This window comes from Dendrobates tinctorius, unplaced genomic scaffold (assembly GCF_039654945.1).
Source record: "Dendrobates tinctorius isolate UK_male_01 unplaced genomic scaffold, ASM3965494v1 ptg000098l, whole genome shotgun sequence".
In the NCBI taxonomy this organism is placed as follows: Eukaryota; Metazoa; Chordata; class Amphibia; order Anura; family Dendrobatidae; genus Dendrobates; species Dendrobates tinctorius.
The window spans coordinates 22793789-22816951 of NW_027361766.1; the positions used below are offsets into that span (position 1 = coordinate 22793789).

Consider the following 23163-nt stretch of genomic DNA (forward strand, 5'->3'; position numbering starts at 1 on the left):
ACTCGAAAGGCGAGAATCCCGTGGAAGACTGAGGTACTTCCCTGATGGCAAAAAGCAAATATGGAAGTAAATAGTCCCAGTTCTTCCCATCCTTGTCTATCACCTTTCTCAGCATCTGCTTCAGAGTTTTATTGAACCGTTCGACCAACCCATCTGTTTGAGGGTGATACACGGATGTGCGTAACGGTTCGATTTGTAACAATCAGCAGAGCTCCTTCATTACCCTGGACATAAAGGGGGTCCCCTGGTCGGTGAGTATCTGTTTTGGTATACCGACCCGACTAAACACATGCACCAGTTCCTTGGCAATCGTCTTGGTGGCCGTGTTACGCAAAGGGATGGCCTCCGGGTAACGAGTGGCATAATCCAAGATGACCAGGATATGTTGGTGTCCACGTGCAGACCGTGGAAGGGGCCCAACTAAATCCATCCCAATCCTCTCAAACGGGACTTCAATAATAGGTAGGGGTACCAAAGGGCTACAGAACCGGGGCTTAGGTGCAGAGGCTTGGCAGTCAGGACAAGACTCACAATATACACGAATATCGTGATGCATGCCTGGCCAAACAAAACAGTGTAATATCCTTTCGGTGGTTTTCTGGACGCCCAGGTGACCTCCCATCACATGTCCGTGGGCCAGGTCCAGCACCTGCCACCGGTAGGGTTTTGGCACGACTAATAGTTGCACCGGGTCTTCCCCCTTTTTCTCTATCTGATAGAGTAAATCATTCTCCAGAACCATGTAAGGATATGCCAGCCTAGAGCCAGATTCTACGGGTACCCCATTTATCACTTTTACATTTGTCCTAGCCTGAGAAAGGGTAGGATCCTTTATTTGCTCGCTTTGGAAGTCATCTTTCTGAACTTCTAAATCCGGCAAACGGGGAGGTGGACGGCTGTCGGCCTCCTCCTCTTCCCCGGTCTCCTCCGTATCACCCGCCATGACTGAAAACGGGAACTGTAGGTCATTTCCAGCAGACTCTTCCCCTGAGTCTTCCGGGGAGACCTCTTCCAGGGGTTCGGGACCCACACGCGCCCGGGGAGAAGAATCATGTACATTATTACCCTGGGGTATCAACTGATTCTCCCACAATTGCCAGAAGTGGGGAAAATCCCGGCCCAGGATAACATCATGCAATAACGCCGGGACGAGTCCCACTTTATGTTGCACAGACCCATAGGAAGTAGTAATGCATATGACCGTGGTGAGGTACGAACAGGTGTCTCCATGCACACACGTTACAGAAAATTTGTCTGATGGTCCAGTCGGGGCTGACACCAGACTGGCCTTCACCAGAGTCACCACACTTCCCGAGTCTAACAATGCCACCACATTTTTTCCATCAACAGTTAAATCACACAAGTGTTTTTCCACCTCCTTTTGACCAGCATTCACACTCACTACCCGTGCAACCATAGACATGCGGTTTTTAGAGTCTGTGACGTCGCACTGCATGGGTTCAGTAGTGAGCGGACAGTTCGCAACAATGTGTCCCATCTCTTGGCAGCGGAAACACCTAATGGGCCCCTTGCTTAGACCATAGTTCGTTACTCTCGGCCTCGCAGTGCGGGCAGTCCCGTTTTCCTCCCCCACTGTCTTAGGGATTTTTCCATCTCCCCTACTCCCTGGAACAGTCTTACCGGTTCCACTTGGAGACGATGAAGAACGAGGTGGGGTAGCGTCGTCTCGGAGTCCTTCTGCCACGGAGTAGCGTTCAACCAGATCCACCAGTTGATCTGCCGTCGTAGGATTTCCATGGCTTACCTATTTCCTCAGGACTGGAGCTCTCAGGTACTTGTCCATGACGACTCTCTGGATTATCTCTGGCGCTGTCAGCACCTCGGGTTGTAGCCTCTTTTTCGTCACGTGGATCAGGTCGAACATCTGTGACCGCGGTGGTTTATCCGGCTGATAAGTCCATTGATGCACTCTCTGTGCACGGACAGCGGTCGTCACTCCCAGTCGGGCCAAGATCTCCGCCTTCAGTTTGTCAAAGTCCTGCGCAGCTTCAGGCTCTAAGTCATAATAAGTGTTTTGGGCCTCACCGGAAAGAAACGGGGCAATCAGGCCGGCCCATCGTGCCTTCGGCCATTTTTCTCGCACCGCCGTCCGTTCAAACGTGGTCAGGTATGCCTCGACGTCATCTTCGGTCGTCATCTTCTGCCAGTACCGACTCACGTGAATCACTCTCGACTCGGCTTCCACGTTAACCTCATGTAGGATTGCCAGGCGCTGCACCACCTGTTGGAGAAGCGAATGATCGGTAGCTGTCATGTCCACCAACTCCTTCAGCTGGGCCATCATCACTCGATTAGCTTCTTGCTGGACGGCGGTGGACTGTACCAGCGCTTTCACCACGTCCTCCATGCTCATGCTTGCAACGTGATGCCCGCGTTCTCCACCACAATCTGATAAAACACTCCGGGATCGCCTTTGCTGGGGTCAAAGGTCACGTGCGTTCAGCATGAAACTCAGGCGCAGAGATTCGGGTATAACTGACACTGGGTCAGGTTTATTAATGGTGAAAGCAATGCATAAAGAAATAAAACATAAAACAAATCCTTGCCTGTCCGGCACTAACTAAACAAGGTATCACCTAACTACCAACTGGCGGGCTTCTCCCGTCCAGCCAAACCACAGTTGCAGTGGGCACTGCTTCCACTCACGTGTGTCTCTCACACAGACAGACTCTCAGTGTTCCCAGGCTGAGACACTCACACAACCACCTGGCATCCTTTTATATCCACCTCCCATTATTCATTAGCAATCAGGTGCGATACTGACCAGACTAGGCCACATAGGAAAGGAATCTGGGCGAGATATACCTGCCCTCATCCACTATTCCCACATGATTCTCACACAATTTACACACAATTTTCCCCCAGACCCAGCATTCTCATTTTGTGTACCAACCTCTTGTATGGCACGGTATCAAATGCTTTGGAAAAATCAAGATATACCACGTCCAAGACTCACCTTGGTCCAGTCTATAGGTTACCTCTTTATAAAAGCTGATTAGATTGGTTTGACAGGAACGATTCCTCATAAACCCATGCTGATATGGAGTTAAACAGTTATTCTCATTGAGATAATCCAGAATAACATCCCTCAGAAACCCTTCAAATATTTTACCAACAATAGAGGTTAGACTTACTGGCCTACAATTTCAAGGTTCAATTTTAGAGCCCTTTTTGAATATTGGTACCACATTTGCTATGCGCCAGTCCTGTAGAACAGACCCCTTTGCTATAGAGTCCCTAAATATAAGAAATAATGGTTTGTCTATTACATTACTTAGTTCTCTTAGTACTCATGGGTGTATGCCATCCGGACCCGGACATTTATCTATTTTAATCTTATTTAGCTGGTTTTGCACCTCTTATTGGGTTAGATTGGTGACCCTTAATATAGGGTTTTCTTTGTCTCTTGGCATTTCACCTAGCATTTCATTTTCCACTGTGAATACTGTGGAGAAGAAGGTGTTTAATATATTAGCTTTTTCCTCGTCATCTACAACCATTCTTTCCTCACAATATTTTAAGGGGCCTACACGTTCACTTTTGATTCTTTTGCTACTGATATAGTTGAAGAACATTTTGGGATTACTTTTAAGCCCCCGTTACACACTGCGATATCGCTAGCAATATCGCTGTAAAGTCACTGATTTTGTGACGTTGCAGCGATATTGCTAGCGATATCGCTGCATGTGATACTTACCTCCGACCGGCTCCCATGCTGGTTATCGCTGATCGCGCGAGAAGCTCCTGGACCATTCCTCGTCGGTCACTTCCTGCGGCGCTTCCTGTGGCGCCGACGAGCGACGCGTGGAGCCGGGCGGGAGGACGCAGGATCGCCGCATCTGACAGGTAAGTAGCGATCCCCGTCCCCAGCGATGTCGCTAGTGAGATCTGCCTGTGTGGCAGCTCACTAGCGACCACCTAGCGATGCACCAGCGATCCTGACCGTGTCATATCGCTGGTCGGGATCGCTGGTGCATCGCTAGGTGTAACGGTACCCTTACTCTCTTTAGCAATGTGCTTCTCTGTTTACTTTTTGGCAGCTTTAATTAGTTTTTTAGATAAAGAATATTTCTCCTTATAGTTTTTTTTATAGCTTCAACGGTGCCATCCTGCTTTAGTAGTTTAAATGCTTTCTTTTTACTGTTAATTGCCCCTCTAACTTCTTTATTTAGCCACATTGGGTTATTCCTATTTCTTGTCCTTTTATTCCCACAAGATATAAACCGCTTACAGTGCTTATTACAGTAAGGATGTTCTTAAACATTTCCCATTTATTTTCTGTATTCTTATTTCTGAGGACATTGTCCCAGTCAACCAGATTAAGGGCATCTCTAAGCTGGTCAAACTTTGCCGTTCTAAAGTTCAGTGTTTTTGTGACTCCCTGACATGTCCCCCTAGCGAAAGACAAGTGAAACTGTACAATATTTTGTGGACGCTATTTCCTAGATGCCCGACGATCTGCAGATTTGTTATTCTGTCAGGTCTATTAGATAGTATTAGGTCTAAAAGTGCTGCTCCTCTGGTTGGATTCTGCACCAATTGTGAAAGATAGTTATTCTTGGCTATTAGCAGAAACCTGTTGCCTTTATGGGTTTCGCAGGTCTCTGTTTTCCAGTTAATATCCGGGTAGTTAAAGTCCCCTATAACAAGGACCTCATTATGGGTTGCAGCTTCATCTATCTGCCTTAGTAGTCGACTTTCCATGATTTCTGTTATATTTAGGGGGTTGTAACAGACCCCAATAAGAATTTTGTTACTATTTTTCTCTCCATGTATTAGGACCCATTTGGACTCGACATCCTCATTCCCTTCGCTAATATCCTCCCTTAAAGTGGACTTTAGACAAGACTTTACATAAAGACAAACCCCTCCTCCTCTCCGATTTTTATGATCCTTTCTAAACAGACTGTAATCCTGTAAATTAACTACTCAATCATAGCTTTCCTCTAATCATGTCTCGGTTATTCTCACTATGTCATAGTTACCTGTAGATATTTCTGCTTCTAGTTCTTCCATCTTGTTTGTCAGGCTTCTGGCATTTGCGACCATGCAGTTTAGAGGATTTTGTTTTGTTCCAATCGCCTCCCTGTGGATTGCTTTAGAATCATTGTCCAAACCAGGGCTGTGGAGTCGGTAAGCCAAATCTCCGACTCCAACTCTGACTCCTCAATTCCCATGACACTGACTCCGACTCCACAACTCCGACTCCCTCATACATGGCTCATGTTTAAGTTTAAGTGATAAATTTACTGTAGTAAAATTGTAACATCAGGCTTTTATTCATTATTACGATACAATAATCAAGTCATTTAGATAGAACATAAAATATATTTAGTGGAAAACAACTTTAGAACAAAAAAACTTTTGCATATTTACAGTTTATTATACACTATGCTGTAAGTGGAAAAAAAAACAGCTTTCAACAAAAACGTACTGAATAGCATTTGTGCAGTCTATGAATTTGTTCTGAGAAATAGTATCGCCTCAATCACATCCTCCTTTATAGATAACCTCAAATCTGACCTAATTATTTTAAGGCTAGAGAACAACCTCTCTACACTAACTTGGGTTGGTGGCAAAGCAGTTACCACATGGGCAACATCTCTATCAATTTCAGGGTATAAAGGAATTGCCTCATGCACAATCAGTTTTGATGAAAGATTGAACTCTTCTACTTCTTTGAGAGCAAGTGAAAAATGTTGCTGAAATATGGTCAATCTGTTTTCTATGGTAGTGGAATCTTTTTCCCTGCGGCCACGCTTTGCCTGGTCCATGTCATCCAAATACTTGTGCTTGTCGAAATCAAACTCCTCATCTGATGAGGATGAAGGATGGCCAGCAGCAGCACTGGCAGGACCCGAGTCCTCTTGCTTTTGGCCGTCCTGTAGATCACTCATCCTATCTGCTACCTCAATCAAAACTTCTTTTTCTTTAGTAAGCTGTTAATCATCCAGCAATATATGATGACTCGGGCCCACATAAACAGCTGCCAGAAGAATTTTATTTTCTAATAGCAGTGTCTCTCTCCATTTCATTGAAGCAGCAATGCCATCTGCGATTAAACCTCATCTTTGGGACAGGCAAAACAACAAGTTCTACCACTCCTTTATAAAAATGGCAGGAGTTAAATCCTCAGCTTGTAACTTTTAGTCACTGTAATGGGTGATGAAGCAATTCTTTCAATTCAGCCACCTGTGTCCATTGACCTTCATGTATTGTTACCTGAGGGTTGGCCATATCTACAAGGAAGGGTTTCAGCTCAAGCAATTGCTCAATCATTAAATAAGTGCTGCCCCACCGAGTGGCTTGATCCACAATTGCCCCATTTTCAGCATGTTTCTTCAAGATGGAATCAATTGTAGGGGTTCTGGCAACAATAGCCAATTTCCTCACTTTGCTAATCAGAGTTCCAGCATGTCCCTCTTGCAGACTATCTCTTATTGCCAGCTGCAGCCTGTGCATAACACAGCACATGTGAGGAATAGGAAAGAGGTGTGAAGCAGCTTCATCAAGGTCAACTAATTTTTAAGATTTGATGCTCTTGAAGGAGCATTTTTACCACTGCCTGAGTATGCACTGATTTTGGCATCACAGCATTTGTTTTCATCTGGGTCATTTATACACTGACACACAAAATGTTTATTATCTTGAGTCACCGTGAAATGCTCAAATACAGCTGACTTAATAAGATGCTTCTTAGACATTTTGTAATTACGTAAATAATTTTGTACTCTAAAAAAACTAAAGTATATTGTAATTCTTGCAAGAATCGGGAATCATGCACTCTATAATTTGGGATAGAAATAAAATAATCTTTGCAGAAATCAATAGGACAGATGATAAGAATAAAGTTTGTAAAATGTGTTGTTAAATAGCTTTACTCTGAACTTTCATTGTCAATGCTTGTCTCAGCAGGGTACAGCTCATTAAATGCTCCACATCATATTTCTTCAAAGTCTATGAAGAGGGTAGGAGGGAGGAAGCATGTTTGTGCTGAATCACATTCCAGAACACACACACACACACACACTCAAATATATATGTACTTATTGATCCTGGTACTGTATTTCCGAATTTGAGATGTTAGAAAACAGTTTTCTCCTTATATTTTGTGTATAGTGTATATAAGTCATCAGAGCAGCTAAATTCTCCAAACTTGAGCTAAGAGGAAAAACAAACTAAAACATCAAACATACAAAGACAACATATACTGGACTATTGATTTATGCACAGTTTATTGAAAGTTTAGATATGCTTTAAGAAGTACTTACCTTATTTAATCCCGCTTTCCTGTTCACTCCAGAAATTCTGAGATGAGATGAATCTAGGCTTTCCTTCCCTGTGTGTTTGTTATTTTTTCCCCTTATCTGTAGAGGAGGAGCTTCACTACTTATCACGAACATAAACTGCAGCACAGATTCATCTCACCTAAAAGTCTAGACCTTTGATCAGGAATAGGACAGACATTTATAGGATATTTCATAACTTTTCCAAGTTCTTATGAAAAAAATATTCCCCACAAACTGCACTGAACTACTGTACCCAATTTATTATATATTTTAGGAGTCGGAGTCGGTCCATTTTATACCGACTCTACCAAAATGGGCTCCGCCTCAACGACTCCGACTCCACAGCCCTGGCCCAAACAACATCTTTTTATACTTTACTAATTGAATGGAGTGGAATAGACAAAGGAATCAGGACAGTCAAAGTTGGAGAGACAATTTCTTCAAATGACATATTTGCATATATGCCCCATAAGTTATACGGCCAACTTCTTTCAGGATTCTTAATTCTTCTGCCTGTCCCAAAGGATAGAGAGCTAAAGGGTAATGTTTCTCTTTATAGAGAGTGACATGCCTGACATGCCAAGGTAAGGAGGCTTATAGACCATGCAATACTCCTCTGGGAAACTAAACATGCAAATTGCCTCTTCAGAGAGGAAGAGGACTTGAACTCTAGTCCACCTATTGTAAGTAGCAATCCTAAAAGTCACTAGAGACCCTTTAACAAGCCTTGCCATGTGACTTAAGGTAAAAGCCAAGCCAGAATCTCAGTTTGCAGACACAAGTTTCAGGGTGTTGCCCCTTCTCAGTGCAAAGCATGAGATCTGATTTGGTTGTATGAAAGACCACTGATTTCGGTCTATGGCCAGGATCACACTACCATGTGTGATGCGAGAAACTCGCACGAGTCTCTTGCATCAACACCCCGGGGCTGCCATCGGCACTGAGGACCGGAGCTGCGGCAGCATAGAAATAAATGCAGCCGCAGCTCTGGTCCTGAGTGCCGGCGGTGTTGATGCAAGAGACTCGTGCGAGTTTCTCGCATCACACAGGGTAGTGTGATCCCCGCCTATGGGGTAATGTTTCTCCTTATGGAGACTGACATACCTGAGGCTCATGGAAGTAGTGGCAGGCGCTATAAGGGTTAGCTCGCTAGGGCTAGAGTGGTGAGAGTAAGCTCTCCTAATTTCATTATTTGGCTTAAATAGTTAGAAATCTCTGTAAACCCACATAAGTTGATAAGAGGAAAGTAGCCCGAATCATGGTCATCTAAATATAACATTTATGTCTTGTGATTTATATATTTCTTTTTGAAATACACTGTAGAAAGAAAACTGGTGCACTCATCACTACTCATTAAAATGGAACTTTATTGCGCTTCCATAAAAAAGAATATGGAGCTAGACGTTGTCTGACAGCCATTTCGCATGTGTATCTCGCTTCCTCTGAGCCTATACAATATACTGTATATCACTGCCTCCTTACATAGGAGACTTAACACATCCAAACAATTGATAAACAATAATATTACAAATATAAATACATAGTGATGAAAACTATTACAGTACATTACATACTTTGTTATTAAATATGACAGAAAATCATTGCTATATTTCATATTTATTTGTGCAGAAATGGACTTAAATCATTGCGATCATTCAGTGCACCTGAACATAGAGCTTCAATCCGTAGTATTAGCTCAGACTCTTTCTGCAATAGTTGATTGCGTCTGTCGCCCCCTGCATTTGGTACTGGTATATCATATAGACCTAAAAACACATGCATGTGAATTATTGGCATGACAATCCTACATATGTTGCATTAACCCATTCCTTTTTTTTGCAATAAAAGACTGATATAGTATGTGAAGTAAATGGAAATTTTTGCCAAAAACAACCCACTATGTTATGCCAAGTGCAGATCATGGTGTAGAAGGTAGAACATGTTATGTACCACCGTCTCAGGCCCTCTACTATAACACAATGTATTCAAAAGTGTAAGTATACTCTTATTAATATGTCTGTATTTTTCATAGGGTGAATACTCTGGCTTTATCTACACTTACGCTGTGGAAGAACCACTGTCATTAACTCATAAGACTGCAGGATATCTGCCCAGCATCTTTTGGGCATGCATTACCCTTGGAAGACTCATTTCCATACCTGTATCCTACAAAGTGCCTCCACGTTCCATGCTCTTTATTAACCTTGTAAGTTGTCCCAGAGCAGAGGGGAACATTGGTTCTTAACCACATCATGCAAACAAGAAGTTCAGTAGCAATGGTTAACTTGGCCAGTATCGCTAACCATCTATTCACAACTGTTGCACGTTTCGAATGCATTTTTCCCTTATGACGTCCAACTTTAAAAATAGGTGTAAATTCTCAAGTTTATCAACATTATTCTGTGTGGTCACTAAAGTAACTATGTGTCCAGCTATACAGTGGGTTGCAAAAGTATTGCCCTTGATTTTTTTTTACGTATCTTAAGGGCCCGTTACACTAAGCGATATCGCTAGCAATATCGCTATAACATCACTGATTTTGTGACGCAGCAGCAATATTGCTAGCGATATCGCTATGTCTGATACTTACCTCCGACCGGCTGCCTCGCTGGTTATCGCTGATCGCGCGAGAACATCCTGGACCGTTTCTCGTCGTCAGCTTCCTGCTGGGGCTCCTGCTGTGGCGACGAGTGACGCGTGGACGCGGGTGGGGGAACGTCTTCATCGCCTCATCTGACAGGTAAGTAGCGAACCCCGTCCCCAGCGATGTCGCTGGTGAGATCTGCCTGTGTGGCAGCTCACTAGCGACCACTTAGCGATGCACCAGCGATCCTGACCGGGTCATATCATGGTCGGGATCGCTGGTGCATCGCTAAGTGTAACGGTACCCTTATTAAATTACAACCTGTGCTTAAATATTTTTGTAATCTGATTTGTGTGTAATGAATCAGCCCTAAATAAATCATATATAGAGGAGAAGGGTGTAATTCTATTCAAACATCATATTAAGCTGCAGAGTTTTCAAGCAGAGACTGGAGTATCTGTCCATATGATCTCATGTTGAGAGACTCCCCAAATGTATGGAGGAAGGTGCTTTGGTCAGATGAGACCAAAATTGAACTTTTTGGCCACCAAGGTAAACGCTATGTTTGGCGCCAAATAAGTATGTGCACACGCTGCGGATTCTGCTGCAGATCCGCAGCGGTTTTGGCCCTGCTGATCCGCAGCAGTTTCTGCTGCATTGTACAGTACATTCTAATCAATGAAAAACAAAAACGCAGTGCACATGCTGTAGATTTTTCCGCACGGATTTGCTGCGGTTTCTAATCCGCAGCATGTCAATTCTTTGTGCGGATTCCGCAGCAGTTTTACATCTGCTCCATTACCAGGTGTCAAACCGCAGGGGAAAACCGCAGGCTAATCCGCAGATAAACCGCAGGTCTTTTGACCTGCGGATTTTGCAAAATCCGCACGGTAAAAATCCGCAGCAGAATCCACAACGTGTGCACACACCCTAAGTTCATCACCCCGAGAACACCATCTCCACAGTAAAAAAAAGGTGGTGGCAGCATCATGCTGCAAGGTTGTTTTTTGGCAGCCCGGACAGGGACCTGGTCCTAGTCAAGAGGAAGATGGATGATGCGAAATACAGGGATATTCTTGAGCAAAACCTGCTTCAGTCTGAGTGATGTGAGACTGGGACAGAGGTTCACCTTCCAACAAGAGAATAAGCCAAAGGTAAATACTAAAATACTTAAAGCAACACTCGAGTGGTTTAAGGGGAAACATGTAAATGTTTTGGCGTGGCCTAGTCAAAGCCCAGACCTTAATACAACTGAGAATCTGTGGTCAGACTTGAAGATTGCTGTCCACGAGAGGAAACCATAGAACTTGTAGGACTTGGAGCAGTTTTGGCTTTAGGAATCGGCAAAAATCCCAGTGGCATAATGTGGAAAATGTATAGAAACGTATCCAAAGTGAATTGCAGCTGTAATTGCTGCAAAAGGAGGCTCTACAAAGCACTGACTTTAGGGGGTGAATAATTATGTACACTGAAATTTTCAGATACTTTGCCCTATTTGTTGCTTGCTTCACAATAGAAAGAAAACTAAATGTTCACAGTTGTAGGCAAAATTCCAGGGTGTGAGGTAGCAAAACACGAAAAATGCTAAGGGGATGAATACTTTCGCAAACCACTGTATGTCCTGTCCGGTAATGAAGAGGGTCATACGCCATCTTACAGCAGGAAACGTTAGCAGTACCTCAAGCACCAATCTGCATCTGAACCTGGCTAGTCAGCTGTAAATAACCAAACTCTACCCACGTGGGAAAACTCCATCACCTTCAGCAAACTTCATGAGATGTGGAGAGAATTTTTTGTTTAGATAAAAGGGGGAGACTTTCATGTTATCATCAGAAAATGACCTATTGTTTAAATGATGTTTTGAGTTAAATATTATTTTTGAAATATTTCTGGCAGGTTTTTTATTTTAGATATCACTATCTATATAATAAATAATAAATAAAATTCTTGCAGTTTTCACACTGGGGCTTTTTATACTTTAAGTTTCTGTTGTTTCATAGCTACTATGAACAGACCCTGACACTATTTTGCATTGAAGTGTCTAATGAGCCCAGGTAAAGGTCATTGTGAAGGGCGGCGTTGCAGGGAGTGTTGTGAATGGTGGAGCCTGTGTTATGGGCTGTGTTACCTGTCATTTTAGTCTTCTTGAAAGGACAGCAGGTATGAGTCTAAAAAAGCCTCAATAGCTAGTGTGAAATTTGCAAGTTTACCAATTTTGTTGAAAAAAAACAACTCACTGCCCTTTTTTTATACAAACTACATGAAACCTGCTTTAAACAATAGGTGATTTTTTTTCATAAGGGAGAATCGATTTGCAGGAACCACCTGAATCTATGACCACTGGATGCGAGGCCTGCAAATCTCCTTACCTCCTGGCATTCTTCTTATGATTAGCCAGACATTGCCCATACCTGACTAATCAAAAAATGAGCCTGGAATGGCAGAAGGTAAGAAGGCTCTCAGGCCTCCCATCCAGTGGTCAGAGATTATTGATCTGTGATCACTGATCTGCTAATGGATTCTCCCATCTCCAGTCATTTTATGATGGTAACTTCACGGTAAGAAAGAACACAGTCCCTTAAAGTTCTTCCTAACAACTTGCTGTTTGGTTTTCGGATTATTGTTGCTTATATGAAACATACTAAACTATAACAGCGTTCACTGTTATGCTATGATAAGACAAAAACTACATATTACATTACATAGGAGGAAATGTATCATTCTCTCTACTTTAGTTTTCTGGTATCAAACCATTTTGTCATTCTTTTGCATGGGAACCTACCTTACTTCAGTGGCTTTGAGTACAAGACTGGCATGTGAAATACTAGTCTTGGTAATTTCCCGCCCTATTGTATCAGAAATAACATATCTTTTCAAGAAGAACTAGCCATGGTTGGTAACCAAAGCTAAAATTCAGATTCTATTGGTTTAAGGATGATTACTAGTGATAGAAAGCTAGAATTCATTGGAGTAAATGTACTGCGCCACAACGTAACAGATTGTGTGAATCTTCTTTCTACTCTTACCAGGTCGGAATGTCTGCAACATTTCTGTTCTTGCTGCTGTCACAGAACAATGTACCTGGTCTTTTTATTGGCACAGCTTTCCTTGGTCTGTTCCTCAGTAGTGTATTCCCCAGTATGTTGGCTTATACTGAAGATATGCTAAATTACAAAGGTGCGTAGAGTAGGTCTGACCTACAAAATTCACACGCTGTCATCTTTTTCCTGCATGCTAGATATAAAAAATGTACACAAAAATTTTGAAATTAGGCCTCATGAGTAAGGTTGCATAATCGATGCATGTTGTGGGTCTCCTTAATACTTATTTAATACTGTGCTATAGGCCTATAATTGTAGATACATATAAGTCCAGCATCCAGGGAGTTATTAGTAAAAAATCAGCTGTCACGGCGGTAATGAGGATGCCGCTTAAGCTCCCCTCTACTCATGGTGCGGTTTCTCCCTGAGTCAGGCTAAGTCTGCTACTTCTTATTATGGCATTCATTTAGCCTTAGTGGGGTGTGGCCGAACTCCCTTTATTAGGCAGCTCCTCCTACCACGCCCCGCCTAAACATTGGTTATTACAATGACAGCACCCGTTTATGCATTACTCCGTATTCTGCTCTCCATTAATGACCCAGCTTGTTTACCCGTCCGGTCTAACCTCTCTGCTCCTGACCTCGGCTACATTTGCTGTTCCTGTGCTGCCTGCCTTGACCTCGTACTGTCTGACCTAACCTCTGTCTCGCCCCTCTGTATCTCATAGCCCTCAGCATTCAGATGCTGCAGACACAAGAACTGCTCTGAAGGGGTACCTTGTGACTACCAGTGTCAAAGCCTATCCTCATCATCAGATGGTCTAGTGAATACCCAATAGTCACTTAGTTCTGCCCCTCCAAGGTAAGACCGGCCCGTGGCGCAGTGGGTCCACACCCACAAGCGTTACCTCAGCTTTATCCCAAAACAATTGAGTCCACACACACTGAACCTGGTCACAATTGTGCCCAATATAAGCAGCAAGACTTGTACCAAAATATCATAATGGGCAAGTTTTTATTTTTGCCCCCACCTTCATAAACAATAAAGGTCACAAAGTTATACATTTTGCTACACATGACATCCTTTTGGTCCCAAGTTATGTCAATTTAAACTAATAAGAAACAACCAGAATTACCTTTTAAGACAATGCTCACTCAAACTTATGCAACGTATTATTAACCATTAAGAAATATAATTGACAAAAGTAAAAACAGACATCAAAACCGTACAAGTTTCATTAAGTAAACATGTACAACACAAGGAATTTAATTCATTTAATAAAAAAATGAATACAAATTTATCCACACTGGAATCCTTTATAACAAAAAAATCTAAATTCCAAAAAGATAGTGAAGATTACTCCAACAATGAAATATACAACTGGAATTAAAAAAATACACATTCTATTTTGAAAAATCGCACCAACAAATGCGTCCACAGAGAAGGCAAAGTACGATTCAGAGACTCAGACAATACCACAGATATATCCGAATTAACAACCTCAAATTACTATTCTGATTCCTCAATAGGATCAATGGGAGACATTTCAGATGGAAGATCTAGGAAAAATAATATTTATAACCAACATGGAATCATGGAACGGAGGAAAAGCTCAGGCAGAAAGTACAAGAAGGTACCCCAAACGGAAAAGGAATCGCAACTACTAGAAACCTTTGTATGGAATCTACCTAGCTACATCTTATCGGAACCACAAATCTCTTAATGATCTAAAGAACTGGGATTTTTTCCTACAAAAAATTTTGACATTTTAAAAACCATTTTGGATGTCAAGAAATTAGCGCAAAGCCTAATAATAAAATGTAATTTTTTAGATTTGAAAGATGATTCAATGAACTATTTATTAGCGATCAAAAAAGATTAGTTCTACAACCGGGCTCATCAAAAAAAGGGACTAATCATAAAACATATCTATATTAATCACGTTAAAAACCATCAAAAAACAAAAAATGAAAAAAACAAGCAAACAAATTGCTCATTGAATTCACACAATGGTGCACAAAAAACAAACACAAAAAAATAAAGAAAAAGTGATCAGAATATAGGGGGTTTGGAAGGCCTAAATACCCCTATTAGGCCTTAACCGATGCCCCTGCCTGACAGCGGAGGTTCACTGATTCACACTGTAGGAATCGAGAAAGCAAATACGGTCTTATCTGATAGACGGGGTAGAATATTATAGTTCCACTCACCTGATGTAGGAGAGGTAAAGCACATGGAATTGTCAGTCAGCTGCCGCACATCCACAAGTTAAACCAGTGACCGCAGGAATATTCAGATTAATGGAGCCTTTTGTGGATTTACTGCGCTGCTAGACATGACACGGATTCATTCATTCATAAAAGAATTGCAGATTTGTTCATAGTCCCAACGCGTTTCGAAGTTAAAACCACTTCTTCCTCAGGGGATGATATTAATATTAATGATATTACTGATTAAACCCTTATTCATTTGTTTATCTGATTTGGTGCTTGTGGTTGGTGATTTTGTATCAAGGGGGTATTTTTTAATGTGTATCTTCACCCCTGTACATCCCTGGACTGCTCAGCTGTAGCTATTGGACAGACATCTTTGTTATCCAGGTTGTGGCTATTGTTTTATTGTTTATCCCTTCTAAGTAGGGTTTAACAGGGCTTGTAGGGACAGCCGCCATGGAGTGGGGGTCGCCATTTGAATCTCAAGAGGGTGTCAACCTCCGCTGTCAGGCAGGGGCATCGGTTAGGGCCTAATAGGGGTATTTAGGCCTTCCATCCCTCCTATGTTCTGATCACTTTTTCTTTTTTTGTGTGTTTGTTTTGTCAATTTGGTTGCTTGGTTTTTTCAATTTTTGTTTTTTTATGGTTTTTTTAACGTGATTCATAAAGATATTTTTTATGATTAGTCCCTTTTTTAGATAATTCAATGAACATCACAAACAAATAAGACCCTATAAATTACAATTTATTAACCAAGGAACATTAAATATTGGAACAGTTGAGGAACAAAATACATTACTGCACCTTAAATTAATAGAAGTGGAATTTTTGACTGCTGCAGTTACACTTAAAGGATTATTCCCATATCCAAGATCCTATCCCAGTATGTAGTATTTGCTAATATTATTATTATTACACCTACTAAATATTGGGATAGCATCTTGGAGATGGGAATGCCACAGTAATGACAGCTTTACCACAGGGAATCCCTTTTTTATCCTTTACAATCTCAGCTATCAGTACCGGACCAATTTCAGAACTTAACGAAAAAGAACAAGGTAGTACATCTGGAAAAAAAAGTGGAAATGAAGGAATTCACAAAGAACAATTTACTGTGAATTATGAAGCCTTGAAGGAAGTGAAAAACAATAAAGGTTTATTCACAAGCCAAGCGTACAAGGGAGGACTGTACAGAAAAATGAATTTGTTAGATTTAGAAAACTCAGATACATAGCTGGAACTACCCAAAAATCCGACTGAAATGTATAGTCCAATATTGCATAGATTACATAACCAATAAAGAAAAAAATGTGCCAAGGAAAGGAGTACGTCAAAAAGTTTTTAATAAAAATAAAATTTTGTTAAATAATGCTCTTTAAAAGCACATGACAAATAACATACTACACATTCAAAGCAAATAACCTGGAAACAGAAAACATTTGGTGGGTTAGCCAATCAAGTACAATAGTTTTACATACCTCAACAAAATAAGTAAAGAGAAAATGATGTTTCAAGCAACAATAAAGTTACATGCTAATCAAGATAATTATTGGCTGAGTGCAGAAAATGTCACAAAAAATAAGTGAAAAAATGAGATCGCCTGGAAAAGAACCCCACATGTAGCAATAACACTGGTCAACAGCATTTTTGGTGCCAAAGATATTTCATCGAATTTAGGGTATTTTTGGGGTGCTGATTCTGAATATGTCATCAGTTTTGCCAGATTGGCTCAAGTTTTTGAGATTTTTGGTATCTTATTTATAGCACTTGTTGGTAAATGCGACGCATCATCTCATTAATTTCTTTGGATTAGTACTTGAACTGAGCAGTTCTCAATATAGTTTTGTGTTAATTAGTGTTCTAAAAGTTTGTTCATAGCTTGATTTTTGCACTAACTTTATGTTGTTGTCTGTTTTCCAGTGAAAAGCATGAACTCATCATGAAGAAGTTGTCTTAACGATCCAGACTCATTCTGTTACATTTGTGGTGAATATACACTGCCAAAACATAGAAGAAACATAACACACTTCGTAAAAAAAGTGTATTTTGCCTATTTTGGGGTTATGCTTGGGGACCAAGACAAGTTTTGGGCACCACACATAGTGTGCAAAGCATGTATCGAATTATTACGAAAATGGAGCAAAGGACAAAGAAAAAGCTTCAAATTTGGTGTTCCAATGGTGTGGAGAGAGCCAAAAAATCATCATGATGACTGTTATTTATGGTAAACACAGGTACAGGCACATCTTCACAATGAGGGACAGGCCTTCTTGCAGATTCCATGTTACTCCCATTTTCGTTTCTTATGCTTATTGAATCCTTGCACTTGCACTGCACAGAAATAACAGTCATCATGATGATTTTTTGGCTCTCTCCACACCATTGGAACACCAAATTTGAAGCTTTTTCTTTGTCCTTTGCTCCATTTTCGTAATAATTCGATACATGCTTTGCACACTATGTGTGGTGCCCAAAACTTGTCTTGGTCCCCAAGCATAACCCCAAAATAGGCAAAATACACTTTTTTTACGAAGTGTGTTATGTTTCTTCTATGTTTTGGCAGTGTATATTCACCACAAATGTAACAGAATGAGTCTGGATCGTTAAGACAACTTCTTCATGATGAGTTCATGCTTTTCACTGGAAAACAGACAACAACATAAAGTTAGTGCAAAAATCAAGCTATGAACAAACTTTTAGAACACTAATTAACACAAAACTATATTGAGAACTGCTCAGTTCAAGTACTAATCCAAAGAAATTAATGAGATGATGCGTCGCATTTACCAACAAGTGCTATAAATAAGATACCAAAAATCTCAAAAACTTGAGCCAATCTGGCAAAACTGATGACATATTCAGAATCAGCACCCCAAAAATACCCCAAATTCATTAAAATATTTTGGACACCAGAAAAAAAAATTTTTTTCGTTGACCTGTGTAATCATAGGAATAATAAAGTAATGAATGATAAGTACCAATGGGGGAATGTACCCAGTATGCACACAACAAAGATCAAAAACAACATTGATTATCTCACCCACCCGATACGTGTTTCACCACAGCTTCGTCAGGGGTGACACCTGATGAAGGCTAGACAGCCGAAACGTGTTGTGTTTATGTTTTATTAAGGTTTTTAAATTTGTCAAAAGTCATCTAGCAACCCTTTTTATTAGTTTTTTTAAATTAAAAATTTACATCCATCCATACCTCTGGATTCTCAGTGTATCTGAGTGGAAGCGCTTCATAGCCTGGTCTTCTGTTTCTTTGCTTTAAAAATACACAGGAATGTTTTTCCACCCCCTTTCAGACCCATAGTAGCCAGCATTGGTTCATTTGGAGAAAAACTAGGGGCATAGATAGACCATTATTTGAAGCCATTAGTACAAGATACAATCGGTCATATTAAAGATACGAAAATTGACTGGAAAATTATAAATGGCTATGATTTCTATGATTAAGAACATTTGTTTGCGAGAAAAGCATCACATAAATGTCTTGCTGATGTTAGGAGCTGACTTGGAGAGGGAGAGAGATGAGCAGCTAACTGCCCAATAAAAATTAATGGACCTGAGAGCTGAGAGAGCTGACTAGTATCTTGGGAGTTAACTTCTCTCTTCAAATGTAACTGCTGCTCATAGTTGGCCAGTCACTCGTTTCCTTGGTTGGCACCAAGCTGTACACTATGTAAAATAAAAGCTGTCATAGCAGGAAGACAGAAAAAGCATGTCAATTGCTAACTTGCTTATTTTCATGCTGTCTAACTCTACCAATTTAATAACGAGAATAGTTTTTTAATATTGAGATGCATTTTCCACATATTGCATTTAAATTGGCACAATATATATATGTTGTGTGATTCACATGTGGTATTATATCCGTATTGAAGTTGGTGAATGGTAATGCATACTGTACATTGCATAAAGTGATCATCACTATGGTTTTGTGGCAGTATGAGAGAATGGTGCATTTTTTTCTAAGATTAAAAGTTTTTATAGTGTTTTTAGTGCTTTTTTGACATTCGGCTCAGTTCAGAGAAAAGTACAGTACAAATACCATACATTGAGTGATTATATCATACAGTATGGTGCCCCAAAAGGGTGCCATACATTGACCAAAAAGCTTCTACAACAAAGTTTCATCAACAAAAATATGATACAGTTCTTCTGCCATATGCTGCAAAACATAATCTATTGTACAGTGCTAAGAAGCTGTGCCACACAAGAAATAGCGCCGACATATAGTAGCTTAATAGCAGCTTCATAGATAAAGTGATATGGAGATAAATGGTGGTCACAAGCTTTGTGTGACATTTCTTCAATGAAACCTCTTATAGCAGGCAAGATTGTTGCATCCATGCTGGCACCAATACATCATGATGTTTTCTAATATTGTATAACCCCATTAAGAACTGCTACCCTTTTTTGCTTTTTACGTTCAACCTAAGTCTAAGTTGACAATATCAGTAGTGTGTCATCTAACTTCAGAACACTAAAAAAGCACTTCAATTTATTTATATGACCCACACAGTGGTTTTTTTCTCCAAATATGACATAAAAAATGTGATAAATGTGCATCATACCATATTATGTTTAGTTTCTATATTTATTGCCACAGGACCTGTTACACTATTCTCTTCTATTTACATCCACAGGATGTGCTACAACAGTTCTTGTTACCGCCGCTGGGATGGGTGAGATGGTTCTTCAGATACTAGTAGGAACGGTAAGACAACATTATGTTTGTGGGGACTGTTTGGTTCATAGTTCTGCTATTGCCTATTTTATGGTGACAGCCCTGATTACCTGTCACGCCAGGGCAGGGAGATGCCCGGCGAGCTCTTCAAAGGAAGATGGAAACATCAAAAGGAAGGCTATGACCATAGGGAGAGGGGGAGATAGTATCCCCTCAACACTTACTTAATGCTGAGCCCTGCACTCTCTTTCACCCTAGACGGGTCCTTCTCCCTGTGCGCTGTCACGTGCCTAAGCCCTGGCTGACCTTTGGCTTTGTCCTGGCTAGTGAAACACTGGTCTTATTACTACCACAAGACAACACAGGGAAGAAGACAAGCATGGAAAAACACACAAACAAATTTAACTCCATGGCAATAATGGAAGGCACAACAGCATCTGCTGAGAACCCCTTCTCTACAGAAGTCAGGCTCAGGACAGAAACTCTATTGCTGGCATGGTAGGAAGCCAGAAATGGGTTTATATAATGAAGGGGAATGGTCCCAATGAGCACCAGCTGAAACAAAAGCCAAATGGAATCTCAGCAGATTTAAACCAGGAACTCTTAACCCCTTACGTACCATAAGAAACAATAAACCTGCACCAATCATGTGAATGGCCACATAGACTCTAAAAAGGACCTGTGATCAGCTAATCTCTGTGATCTTCTGACCTCAGAAGCACCACAGGTCCCAGCAGGGTGTGGCACATTTGTGACAGTAACCTTTATTTTTGTTCTTAAAATGTGGAAGAAATCCTGGTGGACAATGAAAATCTTTCGTTATGAAATTGCTCTTCTTGGTACCTGTTCTGAAATCTGATCCAGTTGTGTCTCAGAAAAACTAAAGTGTGGATGAACCCCTATTGTCATGTACATTGAAGCAAGTAGTTACCATGTAGTCATCATTGTCTATATTGGGCATCTGAAGCGTGCAAATTGTTTTTCAAAATTTTAAATCTAAATATGTGACTATATAACTGCATATAGTGCTTATAGAAAGTTTTCAGAACACTTGCACTTTTCTGCTTTATTCTAAATTGGAAATAATTTTTTTCATTAATCTATTGTGATAGATTGGCTCACTCAGCTGCTCAAAGAGGTAGTCACAGGAACACTTTTTTCAACTGGTTTAATACACCTGACAAATGCTATTGAGAACTCTGCTATTAGAAGTGGAAAGGAAGAACAATGACAAAAGAATCTAAATAATAAAAATATTGGAGAAAGAGAAACCAATCACAAACTAAAATGTTTCTATACTAATGCACAAAGCATGGGCAAAAAACAAGGAGAATTGGAACTACTAACACAGGAAAAGAAATATGATGTCATTGGAATCACTGAAACTTGGTGGGACGATACACATGATTGAATACAAGACTAGAAGGATACAACTTATTTGCAAGAAACAGACTTGATAAACGAGGAGGAGGTGTCGCATTGTATGTTAGAAACGCGTATATCTGCACAGAGATTGAAGCTTCAGAGACTGGGAGTTCTGTGGAAACTCTTTGGGTAAGAATACAAGGACAGAACAATGGAAAGGACACCATTGTAGGCATTTACTACAGGCCGCCTGTGCAAGCTGAAGATATGGATGAACTCTTTATGCATCAAATGGCCAAGTTCTCCAAAAAATAGGTCAAGGAAATTCTTATCCTCTCTTGCTGACAACTTTATCTTCCAAAAGGTAGGGGAGAAAACAAGGGGAACTGCTACCTTGGATCTAATCCTTATAAACAGGGAGGAAATGGTTGAGGAGGTAAAAGTGGCTGGGACCCTAGGAGGTAGTGACCATGCTGTTTTAGAATTTTGGATAACTAGAGGAATACCTGTGAAGACTCAGATGTCAAGTTTAGATTTCAGAAAGGCAGATTTTAAGGGATTCAGAAAGAGAATTGGAGGGATCCAATGGCTGGATATCCTTAAAGACAAAAATGTCCAGGAAGGATGGGAAATCTTGAAAAATGAAATTCTCAAAGCACAATTGTTAACAATTCCGAAAAGAGGGAAGAATAGTAAGCATTTAAGGAAGCCAGGATGGATGAACACAGAACTTAAGCACATGCTAAAAAGGAAGAAAAAAATGTTTATAAAATGGAAAGAGGGAGGCATATCTAAAGAAGAAAATAATGCTGTCTGCAGAACCTGCAGGGCACAAATCAGATTATCCAAAGCTGACAATGAATTGAGGCTTGCAAGAGATGTCAAAAGCAATAATAAAGGATTTTGGGGATATGTCAAAAGTAAAAGAAAAGTCAAAGATGCTATAGGATTTTTACAGGATGAAAATTATGAAATGGTAAGACAGGATGTTGAGAAGGCTGAACTTTTAAATTCCTATTTTGCATCTGTTTTCTCTCAGAAAGGAAATGTAACATCAACTGTTCTTCACTGTCCTATTAAGGGAATAGAAGAATCCAGGATATCTATAAACAGAAAGATAGTGAGGAAACACTTAGCTAACCTAATTGAATTCAAGTCTCCAGGTCCAGATGAATTACACCCCAGAGTACTGAAGGAGATAGCAGAAGAAATTTATGAACCCCTCTCCATAATCTTTGAAAATTCTTGCAGAACAGGAGAAGTCCCAGAAGACTGGAGAAGAGCAAATGTTGTTCCTATCTTCAAAAAGGGGAAGAAGGTGGACCCAGGCAACTATAGGCCGGTGAGTCTGACTTCTATACCAGGAAAGATCTTTGAACAAATTATTAAACAACATGTATGTCAGTACCTGGATAAGAATGAAGTGATTAAACAGAGTCAGCATGGGTTTGTAACTAATAAGTCATGTCAGACTAACTTAATTTCCTTCTATGACGGAATCACTGATTGGGTGGATCAAGGAAATGCTGTAGATATAGTATATCTTGACTTCAGCAAAGCATTTGACAAAGTATCTCATACAATCCTTATTGAAAAAATGACTAAGTATGGAATGGACAAGGCAACTGTTAGGTGGATTCATAACTGGCTTAGTGATCGGACCCAAAGAGTGGTCGTAAATGGCTGCACATCCAGTTGGAAGAATGTCTCAAGTGGGGTACCACAGGGCTCTGTCCTGGCCCTGTATTGTTTAACATCTTTATCAACGATTTAGATGAAGGAATTGAGGGTAAACTGATTAAATTTGCTGATAACACAAAGCTAGGAGGGATAGCTAATACTAGAGAAGAGAGAGAGAGGATTCAAAAAGATATAAATAAACTGGAGAAGTGGGCAGCAGCTAACAGAATGTTTTTTAACAGGGAAAAATGCAAAGTAGTACATCTGGGCAATAA

General features: G+C 40.6%; 1 protein-coding gene across 2 annotated transcripts in view; it reads left to right on the plus strand.

Annotated features, from left to right (window-relative positions):
- The window catches only part of MFSD4A (major facilitator superfamily domain containing 4A), a 182866-nt gene that overhangs the window by 129847 nt on the left and 29856 nt on the right, over nt 1–23163 (plus strand). For both annotated transcript variants that reach the window (XM_073587218.1, XM_073587217.1), the window contains 3 exons: nt 9343–9516; nt 12924–13071; nt 19803–19873. In XM_073587218.1, coding sequence (XP_073443319.1) covers nt 9343–9516; nt 12924–13071; nt 19803–19873 — 393 coding nt within the window. The remainder of the gene's footprint in view (nt 1–9342; nt 9517–12923; nt 13072–19802; nt 19874–23163) is intronic.